The 22,891-nt window shown below is 47.0% G+C and overlaps 1 protein-coding gene across 1 annotated transcript; it reads right to left on the bottom strand.

Annotated features, from left to right (window-relative positions):
• Positions 1 to 491: 491 nt before the first annotated feature.
• VGLL1 (vestigial like family member 1) lies at positions 492 to 20,208 on the bottom strand. The gene is made up of 4 exons (XM_068532431.1): positions 20,007 to 20,208; positions 7,778 to 8,197; positions 6,170 to 6,229; positions 492 to 535 (listed from the first exon to the last, which is right to left on the bottom strand). The coding sequence occupies exons 1-4, from the start codon at positions 20,206 to 20,208 to the stop codon at positions 492 to 494; spliced, it is 726 nt and encodes a 241-aa protein (XP_068388532.1).
• Between the last annotated feature and the right edge of the window lie 2,683 nt (positions 20,209 to 22,891).

The raw sequence follows: 22,891 nt of genomic DNA, 5'->3' as shown, positions 1-22,891 counted from the left end.
GTCTTGCCCACTCCATTTCCATTTTGCTTTTTGTAGAGGCAAGAGGGAAGATGGAAATAGTCTGGTTAAGGCTAGAAAGTGTCAGGCTGTTCCTGGAACCTCTATTCAGTTGGAAGAGTGGGACAACCCCATCGGGTACCACGCCGTCAGTCTTTATGTGGAAGACCCAGCTGATGGAGGGTAAGGCGGCTGATTTCTAAGTAGGAGGGCAGTGGGTGCAGGGGGTGTGAGCCTCTATGCTCCCCACCACTGAACATCTCTTTTAACCATCTTATATGCTTAAAAAGTGAAAAAAAACCACAAAACCTAACGTGGGGCATAGGTGCCAAGGAAAAGTATAGAATTTCAGGGAGAACAGAAACTTGCTTTGGACTCAGTGCTCTTTTGTGGCAGAAAGAGATAAGGACGGCGATGTCTCTAGACCCTCTGGATTCCCAGTAGAAAACCATAAGCAGGTTTGGAAAAAGGAATTCTCTTCTTTAAACCGGAGTTCAGTAAAAGAACAGATCTTTTCTTCTCTCTGGAGACTGGCTTTCTGAAAAATAGGATAAGCATGATGAGGAAGAAGCCAGCTTGGGGTCCAAGGAGCCCAGGTTTGAATCCGGACCGACCTCACCACTCCTAGCTGTGTGACCTTGGGCAAGTTACCTAGCCTATCTGAGCCCCACTTTCCTCATCTGGTAAATGGGAATACTAATGATACCTACCTCCTACATGAGTTAAACACATGTAAAGCCCTTAGAACAGTGTGTGGCACAGATATGTTCAATAAATATTAGCTCTTATTTTGTTAAAGAGGCAGTGCCTTTATAGGGAGTAGAATCATTGTGGGGTCACGCTGCAGCTTAGCTTAGTGGGTAAGACCAAGGACAGAGAAAACTGACTCTGGCACTTACCTTGACTTTGGGCAAATTACTTAACCTCCCTAAAGCTCCATGTTCCCATCTGTGAACGAGGATAAAAACAGCACCCGCGGTGTAGGGAGCTATTGATTCTTATTTTGCCTCACTTCCATGGTTCTTGGCATTCTCCTCACCTTCTAATGACCTTTAGTTCATGCCACTTCAGCCAGCCATTTGCCATGGTCCCACGCTAGACCTTGTCATGGCCTACACAGGTGGCATCCTTGCCACCTCAAGTTCGAACATCCGCTCTCCAACCACCATGTCCCAATGTCATTGGCTTACGTAGTCTTATCACCGCATTTTATATAACCTCATCCTCCAATCCATCAACCTCCACTACCCGGCACCTTCCATCTGCCTCCATTTCCTTCTTTGAGCAGCTTACACGCCATGGTCCCTTGTTACAATCACTCGCTTGCAAATACCCTCAACTCCTTTTCCTCTTTCTCCACCCATCGCACTCACTCGTCAAAATCTCAACCCTGGATGGGCCTCACCGTTTGCCTTCTCTGCATTACACTAACCCAATAGCACTGGCAAAAATCACCCGAGCCTGTTTCCACGTAAACTCGTGATCTCAGCCTTCATAGTTGACTGAGAAGAGAGAAATCGTTTAATTAGTACATTTCAGACTCCCCACAAACCAAGCCTGCAAATCTACTTGCATCTGTGTCCTTATTCTCCTTCTTTTGTCTGCTTTCAATGGCAGAAGGACCCCTCCTCTTAGCAAATGTCAGTACTTCCACATGTCCCTTTCAAAACTTCTCAGTGACTTCAACCATGAATTTATCCTCATCCTCCTCTGTCATCCATCTCTTCATCTTTGTATGGGCTCTAATATTTGCCTTCTTTTAAAAAAAAGACCCACTCCACTCCACTAGTCTCTGTAGCTACCACCTTATTTCTGTTCACCCCCCTCAATGCTACGCTCTCCGAGAAGCTACTGGCATTTACTGTCTCCACTTCCTCATCTCCCGTTCCCTCTTCAACCCACCTGACCTGGCTTCTGTCCACACGCTATAACGAAAACTGCTCTTAACTAGGTTATCAAAATCTTTGGTGCCACATCCGATAGAAATTTCTCTGGTCTTCTCTTATTTGATCTCTCGGAAGCCTTTGACACAGTTGATCATGCTCTCTGGAAACTTTCTCCTCTCTGCGTTTCTGTAACACCACACGCTCCTGGCTCTCCTCCCACCCAGGGACCGCTCCTTCTCAGTATCATCTGCTGGGTCCTCATGCCCTCAACTTGTAAATATTGGCACACTCCGAGACTCTGTCCTCTGCCCTTCTTTCTTCTCTGCCTGGGTGATCATTCAATGGCTTTCAATGTCATTTTATACTGAACAATCTCAAAAGTTTATCCAGACTCCCCTCTTGAACTCCACACTTACATACACAACTGTTGAAGAGGGATATCCGCTTGCATGTCTTGTAGGCACCCAGACTGAACGTGGTCAGAGTTTTGTTCTCCTACAATCTTCCTCATTTCCATACACGTACCAGTATCCACCCAGCTGCTCAAGCAGGAAACCGAAGAGCTAAACCCCCCAAATAGATCTCAAATACATTAACTTCATTTGGCCTCCACTGCTGCCATCTGATCCAGGCTACCATCCTATGCTTCTGGCCTCCTAACTGGTCTCTTTGTTCCCATCCCTTTCTCCAGTCAATCCTCTCCACAGCAGGCTTCTGTGACCTTATTAAGTGCAAATTGGGGGCTTCCCTGCCCTGGTGGCACAGTGGTTAAGAATCCGCCTGCCAATGCAGGGGACCCGGGTTCGAGCCCTGGTCCGGGAAGATCCCACATGCCTCGGACCAACTAGCCCGTGAGCCACAACTACTGAAGCTCGCACACCTAGAGCCTCTGCTCTGCAACAAGAGAAGCCACCGCAATGAGAAGCCCGCGCACCGCAAGGAAGAGTAGCCCCCGCTCGCCGCAACTAGAGAAAGCCCGCGCGCAGCAATGAAGACCCAACGCAGCCAAAAATAAATGAATAAAATAAATAAATTTTTAAAAAATACTTAAAATAAATAAATAAATAAATGCAAATTGGCTCACACTTCAAACCCTTCCATGGCTCACTGAGTCACTTAGAAGAGAAAATCCAACCTCCCACCATGACCCAGAAGGCCCTGTGTCACCTGGCCCCAGTCGACCTCTCCAGGCTGTGCTCTGGCCCATTCCTCACTCACTTCCGGGCCTGGGCAGGGCAGCTCCTTCCACCTCCACCCCAGCTCTTCCTAAAGCTCACTTCACCCCTCACTTCATTCGGGTCCCTGCTTGCACATCACTTCCACACAGAAGCCTCCCTTGACCACTTTATCCAAAGTTGGCCTCCATTTTTCTCTATTTCAACACTTGGTATGCTTCCTTCATACTTACCATAACTTGCAAATATTTTGTTTTGTCTTCTTTATTTTTTTTTTTTGGTGGAGTCTACCTTCCCCACTAGACTATTAACTCTTTGGAGAGCAGGGACCAAGACAGTTTTACACACTATTAGATTTATATGTAAATAAAAGAGCACCATGTCTGGCAAATAGCAATGTCAATATGATTATTACCTGTAAAAACTGAAGAAATGTACAATGAATCAGTGTCTATTTCTACAGATTAAAAAAAATCGAATTCACTAAAACTTTCGGCACCACAGTTTTGGGGAGTCCCCTCCAGAAAGGTCTCTCCAACTAACTATCCTTCCAGCAGATCGCTCTTCTCTCCACAAGGTCTCTGCCTCACGGGTGTGGGACACCTGCATGAGGGGACTAGGCCATATTGGAGGGGAAGGAGGGGACTCGGCCTTCCTTCCTTTGACAAATATTTATCTGGGATCTCACAGAGGAAATCTTTCAGAACTATCAAAATCCTTCCTGAAAGGTTCACCCAGCTCACTTCAAAATCAGGTTAATATATGGGAATTCCCTGGTGGTCCAGTGGTTAGGGCTCAGCGCTTTCACTACCAGGGCCTGGGTTTAATCCCTGGTCGGGGAACTAAGATCCCACAAGCTGCGCGGGCAAAAACAAAAACCAAAAAAAACCCCAAAAAAACCAAGCCTCCCCCCAAATCAGGTTAATATAAAATATATGAAGAATCAAACATATAAAGAGGCGACCGAGTCCCACGCCAAAGCTACCAACCAGGAAGTGATGGCACAGAATCTGGGCATTTCACAAGCTCCCCTGTGGTTCTCAGCATCAGGCAAGACGGGGAAACTGGCAGTGTGCTCTCTTAAGAGCACGGGCTTTGAAGGGGTTTCCTGGTCCTTTTATCCACCGAGGAAGTCACCCCCTTCCCAGTCCTCACGCCCTGCTGCCTCCTCTGCCCAAAGCCACAGCTGCAGACTAGCCAATGGGGATGGGGGCTATTGGCATAGCCAGGTACCCATTCCCCACCTCCTGTCAGCTACTCTCCGCATGGAAGGCTCATCCCCTTGGCCCTTTCTCAAGGTAATACTGCTCCTTTGCATGCTTTCCAAGCCTTCTGCACCCACTCCTCTTATTCCAGGATAGTGTCCTGGCCACAGATGGACAGTGAACCCATATACAGTGAAACAACCGTACCAGTTGCTAACCTTCACTGTTGTACACTTGATTTAAGTTGGAATTGTTTTGATGATTTATGTTTAGTGTAATTTTCGATGTTGATGATTGTAGGACACTGCAAGAGCAGAGAGATAATACCTCTGCTGCTTGCTGCTGTGTGGTCTTAAGGCGAGTCCTTTCGCCTGTTTGAGACTCAGTCCCCTCATCTATAAAATGGGCATATTCATTCCTTCATTCAGTCAGTCAATCCCTATTTACTGGATACCTCTTGTATAAGGCACCTAGGATGTCCTCATACACGTATCACAAGGTCGTTGTGGGGACTGAGCGGGATGCAGTGTGTGGGATTTGGCTCACAGCCGTCACCCACAGGTGGTGTTGCTGTTAATTTGGGCCTATGAACAACTGAAATCATCAAGCTTTTAGTAATTCTAAGGCTTACAATTTTTAAATGTATAAACTCTTAACAAGTACTTAGGAGACTTGATAACCCTGATATCACTCATTAGAAGGCCAGCAGAGCTCATCCCCTCAGGCAGAGACTTCCATGAAGCCTGACAAAGCCGTGCTACCTTAAATCTACCTCCTCACTTGGGCACCGCCAATTCCTCCCTGAGGGTGATTTGCGGCTTGTTTGTTTGTTTCTGTTTTACAAAATGGCGTCAAACAAAATTAATTTGTACTCTATTAGCAGATAGATTTTTACCATTTCCTTTGTCGATGTTCTTTTATTGTTTCCAGCATCTGTGCACTCATTCACTTGACACGTATGCACTGACCTCTGCGCCAGGCACTGCCACAGGTGCTAAGGGTGGGGCGGTTCACCCCTCAAAGCTTCGGCCCTCAAGGAGCGGACATTCTAGGGAGGCCTATATATCGTGCTCACCCCCACTCCACACCAAACTGTAAGGTGCCTGAGATCTGGGGCCGTGGTGGCAGCTCTTCCCTTGATGCCTCTCAAACACACAGCCCGAGAACAGCTGAAGGCACACAGGATGCCCTCCCAAAAGGCACTTTTTGCTGCCTTATGTTGTGCCGGGCTCACTGGAGCTAATTTCCATTAGAATGTAAATTCTAAGCATTTACATATATTATTTCAATTAATCCTCACGGAAACCTGATGAGGTGGGCATTATTTTAATCCTCATTTTATAAATGAAGCCACTGAGGTATGGACAGGTGAAGAAACGTGGTTAAGTTCCTAAAGCTGGTAAGTAATGAAGCTGGATTCAACACCAGGCCATGAAAATCCTCATGTCAACCCCCGAGATTGTCCTCATTTGGCAGTTCTTACTGACATCACTTTCAAATTGAGCGTGGGCCCAGAGTCCTAGCCTTTGGTATCAGGTGGCATTTTGTCTGACTGCAGAGTCCCGGGGTGGCCCTATGTTCTAGGCTGAAAACTGAACATCTGGGAGAGAGCAGGCTAACCCTCATGAATTTGTTCATTTTCCTGCGTCACCTTGCTTATCTCACTTAAATCCAGCTCAAAGAACTCAATAGAGTTGCTTTTATAGCCAAATTAGAAAATGGGCAAAACAGTTTACAAGATACCAAGTGCACAGGCTCTTTGAGACCAAAATGAAACCTATTCTAGGGATGAAAATACTAAATAGAAATGGGGGTCATTTCAGTTGCTGGAGATCTTGGTTTTTATGCTACGGATTTGTTCTCAGGATACAGAGACATGCTATCAAAGGCAGAAGCAGATACTTACTTTCAACTGCAAGGCTGGCACTGGCAGGTCCACCATCAGGGGGAAAATAGATTTTCTTAACTAGGAAAGAAGAAAACATGATTGGGAATGAAATCGGGGACTGGGTTAGAAAGTGCCCAGTAGCCCCCCCAGGGACCCCAAATCTCCTGGTCCTCAATTTATAGACACCTGACATTTTATCAGTTGTTACAAAAACAGAGAAGCTTCTGTTTTGAAGGCCCTTTGGGTTTTGTTCCCATCTTACAGGCAATGTTTCTTATCAAGGGTCACTGACTTCCTCAACAGATCCTGGACCATCAGTCACCAATTAATCCGACAGATATCTGCATTAGTAGGTGAGTCTGAAGAGTCAGTAGCAGTCGAGACTTTAGCGATCAACATTTGTTTGAGAATGTGTCTAGAACTTTCCGGAATTGGATAATGCCTGCATGGTGGCTTTGCCATGATGTGCCTGGCATATAGTAGATGCTCACTAAATCTTTGCTGAATTGGATTTGAACTGCACGGGCTTGTTATGTTTGGGAGGTGATGATTTGAGCCATCTGTGTTCTAACCATCTGTTGAGACAGGGCTCTGCTGTGTGTGTGCACAAGCATATATACAGAGTTGGCCTCATCTGTCCCTCTGAATCCAGCAGGAGCAGATTTTTGAAAAAGAGTCCTAGGGTGGGAATTCTCATAGGTTTCCCAAGCATGACATTTTTATGATTTACTCTTTAGGTACATTCCTAATCAAACTCTGGGAATGATGGAGTGGTATTTTAATAGGGAATTGGTTTTCGACATTAGGATGGAACACAGCACCTGACTTAGGTAGGGCTAGGCTGAACAGGCCCTTTGTGTAATATATATACTTAGTTCGGAAGTAAAAGCAGCTTCTAGCAATTTCTTTCAGGCATGGAACACTAGAACCAGATACGTAAGGACCAGGGAGCTGTAAAAGAAAATTCATCCAGGGTACCGAAAGCCAGAGGATTAAATATCTGTGGGGTGAGTGAGTAAATGAAATAGCGAATGAGCCTTAAGGATGCTTTCGTTTGTGGAGGGGTGTGGGTCTGGGAGCAGAAGCCCCAGACAGTCAGGCACCGTGACGCTCTCCAGGCAGCAAGGGGGCTGCCTCCACAGTCACTCTGAATTTTAATGTGTGGAGCAGATTGTTGGTATAGATGGCCCTTGCTCTTGCCTAGGAGTCTGGCATTATTGCAAGTTGCCAACCTGTTTGGAGGATAGAGTTTTGAGCCTGTAGGTATATCCCTGAGTTCTGTCTTACAAATGGATTATTTGGCAGTTCACAGTGAGGTGAATGCAGGACCTTAAGATTTTAGGCAGCAGCCCATTTTTCTAGGGTAAGTCCAAGTCAGCAGACCAGGGTGGATACTCTGAACCAAGTGCATCTGGCTGGCTATCTATGCAACCCTTTAGTTGTTAAACGGTGACTATCGACGCAGCCTAGTGAAGACAGATGGAACTTAAGCAAAACATTCTGTCCCTCAGAAGCCCCATAGCTGGAGTGGCAGCAATTAGTCTTCACATCTCATCTCACGCCAACTCACTCGCAACCACAACCGATCAGAGGCAATCCTCCAAGTATTTGGAGGCATTTCCTTACAGTGGGCTGAGCCGGAAGGCAGGTTGAAGAGCAATCCCATGCTTCCGGACGTCTGGGCGGAGTAGCCATCCTCCCACGAGGCAGATTCCTGAGGATGGGTTAGGCATCTCTCTGGCTGGAGGAGACTTAGGAGGGGCTCATACTTCCCATCAGGCTGGGGCTCTGGAACCAAGTGCCCAGTGGAAAAGGCATGAGGGTAGCCAGGCTCTGGGAAGCTGGAGCTGGCGGGGGAGGAGAAATGCCTCAGCTCGCCAGGCTGAATGGAAGGGCTCCCGGTCAGGGACACTGGATACTGATCCATAGCCATGGGACCAGATCCACTCAAGCTGCAGCTGGCGGCACCATTTGCAAAAGATACTTCCGGCTGTGGCTTTGTCCACTGAGAAGAGAAACGCCACTGATTTGGAGGCATGTCACTATCTGGGAAGGAAAGATTTAGAAGACAGGTTTATGTATTGTTTTCAAAATGGAATTAGCTTAATTTATTTCTGATTAATATATACTATTTTTTAATGTGAAAAAAATGTAGAAAAGGTGTAAAAAAAAAAAAAATCACTCTAAGCATAGTATCCAGAGACTGCCATTGTCTCCCTTTAGGTGTACTTCTTTCTAAGATTTGTTTCTATTCATGCATGCATTGTTTTCACATCACATATTGTTTTTAAGGTTACTTTTGCATCATTAAAATATCGCAAACATCCTCCCATAGCAAAGAATAGAGCCAACACCAGCTTTTTAAATGGCTGCAGGTATCTCATCATAAGGCAGTAACATGACTAATAAACGTGGTACTTGGGCAGCTTGGTTATTCCATTTTTTCAATTATATTAACAACACTGGGATGAGCATCTTCATATATACGTCTTTGTACCCTCGTCCAACTAGCTCCTCAAGGAAACTTTTCTAGAAGTAGAATTACTTGATTAAAGGTGATTGGTGTTTGTTTGTTGCCGTTGTTTGGCTTTATTTTATAGCTGGTGTTTGGAATACACCGAATAGGAGGACTCCACAGAACTTTAGAAAGGGTTTAACACTTGCTTGCATCACTCAACTCTAGGGATTGAAACCCCATTTTCAAGAGAGGTCTGGGGCATGGGGATGTTAAGAGACTGGACCAAGTTAGCAAAGCAGATTAGCCAAGTAGGGATCTGAGCTGGAGAGATCAGTGATGGGTAGGGAAGTGGTTGCTCGAACCTCTTCCTGCAAAAGCAAAATGCTCAAGGTCAAGCAGTGACTCAGTTTCTTCTTGCAAAGTTCTTGTGGACAAGCTAGTGGGGATGGAGTCTCCTTTGGTCTCAGAGACCCTATTCAAATTGTGCCTCTAACAGCTGCTGAATCAGAGTTCTCGAAGAGTCTCGGGCAGCTCATGACATGGACGGTTGTTTTTCCCATTCTCAGCACCCACTCAGGCAGTGGGGGAGGAGGGAGAGAGCAAACTCTGGCAGATGGTGCTTAAAGCCTGGAGGTTCTTGTCTATCCAAGATAATGAAGGGGGCGCATGGGTGTGGCTGTCTGGCCCCCTCCCCCTCCTCCTGCGCCTCTCGCAGTGCTCCTGAATGTTCAGTTTGCCTGGATTTTGTCTCAGAGGTCTGCCCAGTGACACTGGAGTGTCCCATCCACCACCGCAGCAAAACAAACAAGCCCTAATCTACACGGCACAGATACTCTGCCCAACTTTTCCCATCGTTCACAAGAGATGGGTGACGGGTGGCTACTTTTAATGAAGCCAAGGCAGGGAAACACATGAAGATTTGTTCCTGGGGAGGGATGTTACTTTTGCAAGCTGATATCTGCGGGCTAGTAGCAATTCAGGGCGCTGTGTAGCACAAACAGAGTGATTAAGCTGACTTAGGCTAATCACTGTTTGTGCTTCATATTGAATGAGGGTACAGCATGTCCTAAGCACAAATGAGAAACAATGTGTAGCCTCTGATAGCTGGGCAGTTTCCATCTGAACTGGCTTTACAGATCTCATACATAGGACCTAGGTTTTGAACGCTTGAAAAGTGGAAGGCAAGGCCCCAGCGCGTTTCGAATATTTTTTAAAAACTGCTTCCCTTCCAGAACTCTCTGAGTGAAACGTTAAGGGGAGTGGGTGGCGTGCCTCTGGCCAAGGTCACACTTGGTCACTGAGTGCACCGGAGCACAGTTTGGCTGGGAGTATGTGGCCCAATCCTGAAGGAACAGCAACCCAATGGTGGGCCTTGGGTGGCCTGGGGAAAGCACCTGGCCAGAGCAGGCTTGGGTGCGGTGTCCCGTGGAGCAGAGACCCTAGATTTTGGTGGGCCTCTTTCTCAGGCTGCTTGGGCAAACAGCTTCCAGCAACCACGGCCATCTATCCTGGGGACCGCTGGAGTGGCTCCCGGTTGCCACTGCTAGAAGTGGCCCTGGTGACACTTCCTTACCCAAGATCCCCCTCTTAGTTACTTGGGAGATGAGAGGGAGCCCCAGGGAAGACTCTGCTGCCTTCTCAAACCCCAACCTACACTAATGAATGGAGAGCAGGCAAGGAACTCTTTGGGGACACTTAGGGAAGGCCGGATTTTTCTCATTCTTTTTTTTTTCCCTTCAAGGTGATACTAGGCAGTGTTTGTGAAATGTTAACCACCTCGTATCTTGTGATGTCTTAAAGTGGATGTGGCTTTAGTCTTTTTTTAAAAATTAAAGTAGAGGGCTTCCCTGGTGGCGCAGTGGTTAAGAATCCGCCTGCCAATGCAGGGGACACGGGTTCAAGCCCTGGTCCGAGAAGATCCCACATGCCTCAGAGCAACGAATCCCGTGAGCCACAACTACTGAGCCCACGTGCCACAACTACTGAAGCCCGCACGCCTACAGCCCGTGCTCCGCAACAAGAGAAGCCACCGCGATGAGAAGCCTGCGCACCACGATGAAAGAGTAGCCCCCGCTCGCCACAACTAGAGAAAGCCTACGTGCAGCAACAAAGACCCAACGCAGCCAAAAATAAGAAATAAATTTATTTTTAAAACAAATTTAAAGTATAATTGGCTTACAATATTATTTTAGTTTCAGGTGCATTTTTTGAGATTATACTCCATACAAAGTTACTATAAAATATTGACTCTAGTCCCTGAGCTGTACATTACATCCTTGTAACTTATTTATCTTGTACCTAGTAGCTTGTACCTCGTAATCCCTTCCTCCTATTTTGCCCCTCCCCCTCCCCCCCAGGCTGGATTTTTCGTTCAGTAGGAATACAAAAGGCTTCCATCCCCTCTACTCCAACTCTGAGCATCTAGCCCCAGCCTCTTAGTCCCATCCATGCCTCTAGCATTCAATTCCTGAGGCCTCTGGTCCTAAGACCAGGTCCTGTTCAGAGAGCGCAAGCCTCCATTTCCCACCCTGCCCTTTTAGGGTGAAAATAGCGAGCTATTCTCTGGCGTCCTAAGCAAACCCAGAGGCACCACCCATGCCACCCATAGACACTTCGGAGAACCCCAGAACCTTCTAGAAAGCACCTCCAGGCATCAGAGTTTGCTTCCACCCCAGAGGACACTCCCTCCACTCTACCCTTGCATGGTGGCCCCGTCTCCCTGTTCCAGACTAGTTTCTGGACACATCAACCTCAATGTCACCCCCTCAGAGAGGCTCTCCCTGAACTGCCAATGTCCAGGGTGTCAGCCGGCTACTCTCCGTGACTATGCCCTGCTTACCGCTCCATGGCATAAGCCTAACCTGTGATTCCCTCCTGCCTTCCTTCCCTCACTATTGGTCTTCCCCACTAGCCAGTAAGCTTTAAGAGGACTGAGATCCCTTCTCTTTTGTTCACCATCACATACTCAGGAACTTGCACAGTGCCTGGCACAGAGTGGGCCCCGACTAAACATTACTGTAATGAAGGCACACCCACACACATACATGCACACACACAGTCCCCACTAAATCCTTCTCTGTGGAGGAGAGCAGCACGCAGAGGGTCTAAGAGCACAGACTTTGAGGTCAGGCAGGCTGGGAGTCCAATCCCAGCTCTGCCACCTCCTATATGTGTGACACCGAGCATGTCCCCTCCCGTCTCGGAGCCTCTTGGGGCTGTTGTGCGATGGATGGAAGGGGACAATCCATGTAAAGCATCTGGCATGGTGCCCGGGACCTAGTAGGCACTCAAGAAGTGAGAGCTGTCGCTGCGGTTACTATTAGTATTATTTTGGTTTAGAAATGCAGAGGAGGCTCACATTCACAGGTTTCTCTCCTGGTCTGCAACACTCCACAGAATCAACCAGGAAAAAGCAAAACGGTAATGCGCGAGGCCTGAGGAGCCTCTTTGCCCTCAGTCACCACAGAAGGGAGGGCAGGAAAGGACAGAGCCAAGGAGCCTGGGAAGCAGTGGCAGCCGCAGCACTTCAGGGCTGACGTGGAGGATGGAGTAGGTATTGGCTATAAGAGATTTCAGAAGCCTTGGCTTGGTGTGTACATTCCCAGAAATAATCCATCAGAGGTGGGCAGGAACAACTGTAAATCTAGAAGAGCTTTTGTTTATTGAGCACTTACTATGGGCCAGGCTCTTTGTCTAGCATTCTGGATGCATCTCCCGTGAGCTTCACAGGAACCCAGATGAGAAAGTAGTGGTTAAACTAACTCGCCTAAGGCCACACATAGCTAGCAGGTACAGAGCTGGCGGATTCTCAGCCTCATACTTCATTCACCGGTTCTGTCTCCCATAACTGCAAGAATGCAGCGAGCCTGCGCTTTCACACACTCCCGTGGCTGGACGGGGGGCAGATGGGCATAACATTTCTGGGAGCAATTTGTCAGTAGCTATCGAAACCCTAAAATTTGAGTGGACTCTGATGCAGTCATTCTACTTACAGCAATTTATTTTAAGAATATAAGCAATGATGCCTGCAAAAATTGAGCTACTAGGATATTCAATGTGATATTTACATATAGTGAAAGACTGGCAACAATCTAAATGTCTGAAAATTTTAATAGATTTGGTACATCTATAAAAAGGATACTCTTGAGCCATAAAATGATGTTGTAGAGGAACATGTAATGGCAATAAAGATACATATGGCTTATTGTCAGTTAAAACACCAAGTTACAGGGCTTCCCTGGTGGCGCAGTGGTTGAGAGTCTGCCTGCCAATGCAGGGGACATGGGTTCGAGCCCTGGCCTGGGAAGATCCCACAAGCCGCGGAGCGGCTGGGCCCGTGGGCCACAACTACTGAGCCTGCGCGTCCTGAGCCTGCGCGTCTGGAGCCTGTGCTCCGCAACGGGAGAGGCCGTGACGGTGAGAGGCCTGCGCACCGCGACGAGGAGTGGCCCCCGCTTGCCGCAACTAGAGAAAGCCCTCGCACGGCAACGAAGACCCAACACAGCCAAAAATAAATAAATAAATAAATAATTTAAAAAAAAAAAAAAAAAACCGAGTTACAAGCCATGATGTGCAAAATGATGTTAGGTTGTAAAACTTAGTAGGTGCGCATAGATGCACATGTGGTTTTGTGTCCTGAATGCTTCTCTGTGTTTTCTAAAGTTTCAAAACTTGACACATTATTTTTGTGATTAGAAAAATTTAGTTAAGTAAAAACTTATGAACCCACTTGACCCAGTGAACCTGTCACAGCTGTGAAATAATTGCCTGATTACCTTCCACCTATCTTTTCTTCCTTTCTTCTTTCTCCCCTGTCTCCGCCTTTAATATAAATGCTGCTTTATGATGAAGTTGAAGCCGAGATCCCTCTGAACACACACACGTATCCTGCCCCACGAAGGTCCCAACTTTGACCTGCCCGACGTGCACACACTGACTCTCCCCTCTCTGCCATCTTGGCTGGTGGCACTTGTCTCTGATTCATTCATCCCAGAAACAAAGAGGATATTCTTTGTATTAGCCGATGGTTGAAATAACACCAGAGGCAGAGACACAGCTTATGGAGGACAGTCCTGTTCCAGGGCACCCAGTTTGGGGAGGTGGGTCCTATTCAGTCCCATCCCTTCCTTCACGGCCTCCTGCCTGGGTTACCTAGTCTTTTGCTGATTATCCAGGTTCCCTTTCCCAACTGAAAATAGGAGATTAAACATAGAAAGTGTACTAGTATTTTGAAAGTAGCTAAGAGCTCAGTATCTAGAAACAAATGATCTGGTTGTGAACAGCTGCCCCTTACTAGCTGTGGAATCTTGGACAAGTCATTTGCCTCTCTGAGCCTCAGTTTCCTTACCAGGAAAATGGGCATGGTGAGAATTAACCAATAGGTTGGTCTGAAGAGTCAGTAATATAATTCACGTGATAGCCCCTAGCAAAGGGTCTGGCACACAGGAAGTGCTGAATAAATATTAGTCATTATAAACATTATTAGTGAGAGTCCTAATAGGCATTAACTCTCTGGCTGGGGTGTTGTCAGGGTCTACAAAGGCAACATAGTGGAATAGTCAAGAGACTGATTCTGAAAACAAACAAACAAACAAAAAAGAGACTGATTCTGGAGTCTGACTGACCTGGGCTTCATTCTTTATCACTCACTGGGCTGTGTGACCCATCCCATCACTTACCCTCTCTGGGCTGCAGTTTCCTCCTCTGTAAAGTGAGGCTATTAATACCCATTGTAAAGTGGTTTTGTGAAGTACAGCACGCATGTAGGAAAACGCACAAGTATAAGTGTGCAGCTGGGGGGAAAATTTTTTCACAAACTGGGTGATGAGCACCCAGATCAAGGAACAGAATATGACGGTCACTCCAGAAGCCCCCCTCAGCCCCCTTTCCCATCACTAAACCCCTCCAAATGTAACCCCTCTCCTGTCTCCTAACACCATATATTCTGTTTGCCCAGCTTTGACCCTTATCAATTGTAGTGGATTTTAAGGACTGAAGTGAATGCAGTTACAGCACAGCACCCGGCACCCAGTGTGGCTTCCTGTTAAGTTAGTGCAGAGTCCTCTCCCTCATTGGAAAGGAAGACACGAAGTCATCAGGGTTCACAGGGGCCATAAACAACTAGCATGACTATACCTCACATAGATATTCACACTAAAACAGAAACCCAAGACATGGAAGCAACCTAAATGTCCATCGACAGAGGAATGGATAAAGAAGATGAGATACACACACACACACACACACACACACACACACGGAATATTACTCGGCCATAAAAAAGAACGAAATAATGCCATTTGCAGCAACATGGATGGACCTAGAGATTATCATACTAAGTGAAGTCAGACAGAGAAAAACAAATATCATATGATATCACTTATATGTAGAATCTAAAAAATGATACAAATGAACTTATTTACAAAATGGAAACAGACTTACAGACTTAGAGAACAAACTTATGGTTACCAAAGGGGAAAGGGGAGGGAGGGACAAATTAGGAGTTTGGGATTAACAGATACACACTTCCATATACAAAACAGATAAACAACAAAGTCCCACTGTATAGCACAGGGAACTCTATGAACTATATTCAATATCTTGTAAGAATCTATAAAGGACAAGAATCTGAAAAACAATAGATCCATATATATGTATAACTGAATCACTTTGCTGTATACCTCAAACTAATACAACATTGTAAATCAACTATACTTCAATTAAAAAAATTTTTTTTTAAATAAAAAAGAAAGAAAGAAAGAAAGGAAGGAAGGAAGGAAAGAAGAAACCCAGTGTTTCTTCCCCACCCCGACTGGATTCTGGAGGGGACAAGAGAAGGAGACTGGCTATAAAAGACCTCTGAGGGCTCAGGTTGTACGTATACCTTCTTCTCAGCAGCCCTTGAGCATGTTGCCAGGCCTAGGGCTGGGCTTGAGGCTGGGACAGGAAGAATACAGGGTGGTAGTGTACCAGAACCGTGACCCCAGAAATAGTAACTTCTGAAGCTTCTCGAGTTACCTACTCTGAAATCCCCAACGTCCTTCTTTTGAAAGGGAGATAATTCAAAGATACTTTCAGCTTGTGTTTTCTTTTCTACAAGTAGGGCCAGTATAAATTATACCTAAGTAAATAAAAACATAAGTTTGATTTGAGAAAAGCAGCCAGGAAATTCAACGGCATTTCCTAGCCATACGGGCCTCAGTGTTTGGGCTTTGCGTATTTGGCCTGACAGAGCACCCTTAGAATGTGGGTGAGCCTGCCATGGGAGCCCATGAATGGAAGCCTGTTCTCGGTGTGGCTTAGCTGGGGCCTCACTAGGGCCAGGCAGCCTGGGGCTAGCCTGCAGAGGCTGAGAGGATGCTAAGGGTCAGTAATGAAGGACCACTTTATGGATTTCCCACTATTTTCGAAGCTACGTGCATCTCATGTAACACTTCCAGTGAGAACAACTGGGGACCCGTCTTCTTTCAGGGGACCCTCCCCGGAGGCAGCAGAGCTTATGAGAAACTTGACTCCTAACTGTGATAAGAGAGGCCTTGAGGAAGACAGGCTTTCTCCTTCATTTGTTCAAGCAGCCGGACGGACGAACATTGGCCTAGCCCCTACCACGTGCTGCGAGGGAGACACATCTTCACAGTCCCGGGATCTGTGAGACTCTCACACGGAAAATGCAACAACCCAGAAGGTAGGTGGAGAAGAAAGCCGCCTCTCTGTTTGGCCTGGGAAGGCTGGCTTGGGCAAGATACAAGGCCATGTCCAAGTTCCCTTGGCGGGCAGGGGCTTCACAGAATACAGAGCGAAGTCAGAAGGCATAAGAAACAGGGCAGCAGCCAGCCAGCAGAAGGCCCTGGACAACGTGGGGGCTGATGGGACGGGCCTGCTGCTTTGATCCTGATGTTCTGAAGGTGGGCCCTCGTACCCACTGCAGCCATTCAAAAACATGCGTCAAGCCTTCACACCACCACCGCAAAAGTAACTACCACCTACATGGCATTTACTATGTGCCCCTTGACATGCGTTATCTCATTGATTCCTTCTCTAGTTCAATAATACTCAGTTTTACAGATGAGGGAATGGAGGCCCAGAAGGATGAAGTGCTGTGCCCTGAGATCACATGGCTAATCAATGGCGAAGCAGGTCCCTCCTCAGGCTGCCTGGTTCTAAAGCCATCCACCAAATGAATCCCTCTCTACAGTGACTCCATCATTGACAGAATCAACACCTTGTGATCCAAGTCACAATTTCAGGGGACTTCCCTGGTGGCGCAGTGGTTAAGAATCCACCTGCCAATGCAGGGGACACGGGTTCGAGCCCTGGTCCGAGAAGATCCCACATGCTGCGGAGCAACTAAGCCCGTGCACCACAACTACTGAGCCTGCGCTATAGAGTCCGCGAGCCACAACTACTGAGCCCGCACGCCACAACTACTGAAGCCCGCGCACCTGCAGCCCGTGCTCCGCAACAAGAGAAGCCACCACCATGAGAAGCCCGCGCACCACAACGAAGACCTGATGCGGCCATAAATAAATAAATTTATTAAAAAAAAAAAAGAGCTCTACAAATCACAATTTCATTCATTCACGAAATATTTATTGAGCACCTTCCATGTGTCAGACATTAGGCTGGGTACTTGGAAAACATCAGTTAACAGATTGAGTCCCTGCTGCCACAGAATTCAGAGTCTAGGGGGTAGGAAGAGCTAAGAAACACATAAATATATAATATGCCACATGGTGACAAATGCTAAGAGAAATAAAACAGGGTAAGACAGAGAGTGACAGGGTGGGGACTTCTATTTTTGAAATAGATTGTTTAGGGAAGGCCTGTCTGAAAAGATGACATTCCCATGGAGACTTGAAGGAAGAAAGGGGAAGTCATGCAGTTATCTGGGGAAAGAGCATTTCAGGAAGAGGGGAGAGGACGTGCAAAGGGCCTGAGGCAGGACTGTACTTGTCACGTTCTACAAAGAGAAAGGAGGCTACACTGGAATGAGGGAGGTGGGAAGTGGTAAGATATGAGATCAGAAAGATGACAGGGGCCCAGGCCAGGGAGGTCCCCATTAAAGACCTTGGATTGGATTCCAAGTGAGATGAGAAGCTACTGGAGGCTTTCAAACAGAAAAGTCATATGGTACGACTTTCAGTTTAATGGTATAGACTGAAGCGGGGCAAGGGCAGAAGCAGGGAGACCGATGAGAAGGCTACTGCAAAATTCCGGGACGGGGGTGTGGAGATGGTCTCTCAGACCAAGGGGAGAGCAGTGGAGGTGAGGAGACGTGGTCAGAGTTCGGATATATTTTGAAGGTAGAACTTACAGAATTGTTCGAAGGATTGGATGTGGGATATGAGATAAACAGAGCAGTTAAATATGACTCCAATTAATTGGAAGGATGCAGCTGCCACTTACGGACGGAGCAGGGTGACGGGGAGACTAAGAGTTCAGCTTGGGACCTGTTTGGTTTGAGATTCCTATTAGCTATGTGAAGTGAAGGTATCAAGTAGACAGCTGTGTAGATAGGTCTGAAATCCAGTCTGGGCTAGAGACACGCATTTGGGATTGATCAGCACATAGACGGTATTTATATAGATGGTATTTAACACCAAGAGACTGGAAGAGATCCCCTAGGGAGTGAGTGTAGAGAGAGAAATTGTCTGAGATCGGAGTTCTGGGGCCCTCAAATGTTTAGGAGTTGAAGCGTTGAAGAGGAGAGGACATCCAGCAAAGGAGACGGAGAAGGAGGGTAACCAAGAAGCCAGGAGGAAAAGCATGAGGGTGTCACATTATGGGATCCAAGTGAAGGAGGTATTTGCAAGAGGAGAGAGCGATCGACTGCAGCAAACGTTGCTGATGGCTCAGCTAAGATGAGGACAGAGAAGGACCGTTTGGCTTTGGAAAGTGGAGGTCCCCGGCTAGCCCGGTTAAGAGTGGTTTCAAGGAGTGATGAGGATGAAAAACAGAGTGGAGTGGATTCCAGAGAGCAGGAGAGGAGAGGAAGAGGACGGAGAGGCCATGGACACCAGTTATGAGTCTTGCTGCAAAATGAAGCGAAGAAATGTGACGATAAGCCAAGAGTTGGTTTTATCTCAGGTTGGGTTTACAAGGCAAGCAGGATAGAAGAAGTGAGGGACTATGAATTGCTGGTGCTGACAAAGAAGGGATTGTAATATATCCAAGCCAAAGTGTTCAGAACTAACCCAGAGTCAGATAGCCAAAGTGGGCAGACTTGTCTAGGCATGAAGAGTCTGGGGTCTTGACCCTTCCCAGGAGCCAGTTAGATCCTCTGAATCCCACTTACCACATGTCAATTCCCCAAACGACTCAAGAGCAGCCATTCCTGCTGGTGCTCTGAAGTACTCAGCACACCGTTAGACAGCACACCTCCCCACTCTCCACGCAGCCCCTGGTGCCCAGTGTTTCCTTTAGTACCTGCTGCTGCTACACCCCCTTCCACATGTTTCCTGAAGTCCCAAGAGTCTCTGAGAAAATCACGTCACCTGACCGGAAAAGTTATTTCTAGGAGAGAAGCAAATTCTGAAAAGCTATATCGGCTAATATACCCACTCCCTGTCCAGACCGAAAGAGTCTGGCCAGCCAGAGCGTTGGCGTCTGAAAGCAGAGGTCCCACTTGGAGGCAGGTCCATCCTCCAATGCGAGCAGGGCATTCAGCGCGTGAGCGCGGCACCTTTTGACATAGCTGTCTTGAAATGTGTTTTGAGAAGAAAGAATGCTTATTATTAAAAAAAAATTACCCAATAGCTTGTGCAATAGACACCCCTGATGCTGTTAAGGGTGGGGAGAGGGATGCCGCCAGACAGTTCATTTGCCTCCCTCTGGCCCTGCCCCTGCTCCCCAGAGCACCCACTATTAATTGAGAGGAGGCTGGGTGTACATGTGGGGGACACGCATGCTCTTATCACAAGTCCTTTGGTGTTCCTGACCTGTCATACAAAAGTAGTAGTAATAATAATAATAATAGTACAGATAATGGTGCTAATAATGAACAGTTGTGGCGCTCTTATTGTATACTGAGTAGTGAGCTCAGCATTTAACACAATTGAGGACATAAGGAAATAGGTATATCAATTTGATTAAAGTGTCCTTGTTTTTTTTTTTGGCCGTGCCACACGGCTTGCGGGGATCTTAGTTCCCCGACCAGGGATGGAACCCGTGTCCCCTGCAGTGGAAGCACAGAGTCGTAACCACTGGACCGCCAGGGAAATCCCTAAACAGTGTCCATTTTCATGTGAAACTTCTGAGAAAAAGGTGTGACTTCTCACTAGACAGTGTGACGTGCCTTCAGCAAATATACACACGTCTAAGAGCATCGAGGGCATCAGAACTGGTCTTTCCGTGATAGCCCGATAGGTAATTCCAGCCCCACCCTCCCGACATGCTCACCATTCCTCAGGATCACATCTCCGCTCTGGCTGGAAGGGCTGAGTCCCTGGGGGCTCTTGACATTGCCCAGAGCTCTGGAGAAGTGTTCGTCCACTACGCTGCTGATGTCCCCTTGGAAATAGGTGAAAAGGACACAGCGGGAATTCCATTCAGTCTTGATAGGGCTCTGCATCTGGACAGCGGTCTTCCTCACTTCTTCCATCGTGACACAGGGGAGAGCTGCGGAGCAAACGCAACATGTCACTGGCACTCTTTTTCCAAGCGGCTTGGCTGTAGTTTGGAGAAGCAGCATCCTTGAGGGCGAGCAGTTTGCTCCTAAGGTTCAGGCTCTCTCACTGGGGCCCTGGGGAGCTGCACAGCTGCTGAGTAGTGTTCAGGAAACAAGACAGAGCTCTACCAAGTCCTGAAGGGATCCTCTCTTCCAAATGAAAAAGATTGTCCGGGAGCATGATTAGAAGAGCATCAGGAAGTGAAAAAGAAAGAGAGAGAGAGAGGGAGGGAGGAAGGAAGGAAGGAAGAGAAAGAAAGAAAGGAAGGAAGAAAGAAAGAACAGAAAGAAAGAGAAAGAAAAAGAAAGAGAGAAAGAAAGAAAGAAAGAAAAAGAAAGAAAGAAAAAAAGAAGGAAAGAAAGAAAGAAGGAAAGAAAGAAAGAGGGAGGGAGGAGGAGGGGGAGGGAGGGGACGCTGAGGCCAAAGAGTGGAGTAACTTGCCTTCTGGGGAAGTGCCTGCCTCCCCCGAAAACCACATGTAGATCCCCCTGAACAAGGGCACGAGTACCCCAGTAGAGCTTGGCTGAGCAATCCAGTGGGTACTGACAATTTCAGGTTCCCTAATAAGCACTGCTTTCCACCTTGGCGACTTCCATGCAGGAGCATCAAACACATCAGATTCTCCCTCCCCCCTGAAGCCATAATCTGTGTTCGATGGGGGTCCTGCACCCACCCCCACCCCATCTTAGAAACTAGCAATTACAAACAACACCAGTTCTGAGGCCTCCAGACAGATATACTCGGCCCAGAGTCATTTAGAAAATGTCAGAGCTTTAAATCCAGGTCCAATTGACTTTGAATCCCATATTCTTTTTTTTTTTTTTTTTTTTTTGGTTGCGCCGCATGGCTTGCAGGATCTCAGTTCCCCAATCAAGGATTGAACCCGGGCCATGGCAGTGAAAGCCCGGAATCCTAGCCACTAGGCCACCAGGGAACTCCCAGACAGATATACTCTGAAGCAAATGCAGAGAACACTTTTCACACTAATATTTTGTGGCGACATTGGGGAAAAGCACTCTGTTCACCACGCTTCTTCTGTGCCTAGAACGGTGCCTGCTGTCTAGCTTAATATTGAGCAAATGCTCAACAGCCGTTGGCTAAATTGCCTAAAACTTGGCCTCCATCATTGGAGTCTACCTGTGAGCTCCTTGAGGGCAGAGGCTGTCCTTTTGCACCCAGGCAGGGACAGGCACACAGTGGGCACTGGAGACAGGCCGTGGCCTTCCTTTACCAGGGAAGTAACCAGTCTGGGTGCTTCGTCACCTCTGGCCATCCAACCTGACTTGCCCTGTGCTCTGGCTAAAGACACCTTGAATCTATTCATTCTGATGCATATAATGCAAATGACTAGAGTTTAATAGCTCTTCTCCCTCTCTAGTCTCTGAGATCCTCGAGGATGGGGGCCATTTCTTATTCATTTCTTTATCTCTAGCACCTAACACTAAGTAAACAATGGGCTGAGTGACGAAATGCCATTTCGTGCAGTGAAAGTGCAGTGCAAGGAAATCACACCAGTTAGAGGTCAGAGGACCTGGGCTTGCCCTTGGCTGGGTGTGTGCCTTTGGGGGAAATCACAGGGCCTCTCTGGGCTTCAGATTCCTCTAGGGTAAAAGGAAGAGGTTGGGGTGTATGAATTCTGCAGGCTGTTCTTTTATGGTCCTGCCAGAAGTGCCAACAGATTATGATGAAACGTTAGGAGGGAATCTGGCAGTGAGCAGAGGACTCTTGCTTAAAAGTTCTCCTTTCGGAATCCTAGCCTCAGTCACAGCTGGATTCTGTTCTCCAGAAGCCTCTGATTGAGCACGTCAATCTGTTTCCCCCGGGTGACAACCATGCTAAGTAAGCATCACAGGTACTACCTGAAAAATGAATCCACTGTATCCTTATTTCAAAATACGTGGGAACAACCACTTTGAAAAACTGGCGGTTTCTTCTAAGGTTAAACGCACACTTACCATATGACCCAGCAATCCCACTTCTAGGCACATATAACCAAGAGAAATGAAAACAGATATCTGCACAAAGACTTTTACATGTTCTCAGCGGCTTTATTTTTTATAACAGCCAAAAAGTGGAAACAACACAAATGTCCATCACCAGGAGAATAAATAAACTAGCTGCGACACTTTCATACAATGGAACGTTTGTCAGCCATAAAAAGGCACAGACTACCGATCCACCCAACAGCATGGATGAATCACCAAAACATTAAGCTGAGTGAAAAAAGCCAGACACAAAAGACCACATATTGTATGATTCCACTTACATGAAACAGGCACAAATAATCTATGGTGATAAAAGTCAGAACAACGGTCGCCTGTGGGGTGGGGCTTCGAAAGGGGTGAGAGGGAACTCGTAGGAGTGTTGGAAATGTCTTACATCCTGAAGAGGGTGAAGGTTACACGTGGATGTAGACATTTGTCAAAACTCATCAAACTGTACACTTAAGATCTGTGCATTTCACTGAAGGCAAATTATTCCTCAGTGAAAAAGCACATATTATCGTCAGATACTTGGACTTGTAGAAATAAAGCAAAGGCGTAATCCTTGGGCACGTTACGCGGTAAGTCAAAGACAAGTACTGTATGATCTCACTTACATGTGGAATTTTCAAGA

Source organism: Eschrichtius robustus, chromosome X (assembly GCF_028021215.1).
Source record: "Eschrichtius robustus isolate mEscRob2 chromosome X, mEscRob2.pri, whole genome shotgun sequence".
Taxonomy (NCBI): domain Eukaryota; kingdom Metazoa; phylum Chordata; class Mammalia; order Artiodactyla; family Eschrichtiidae; genus Eschrichtius; species Eschrichtius robustus.
This window is presented reverse-complemented; position numbering and strand designations above follow the sequence as displayed.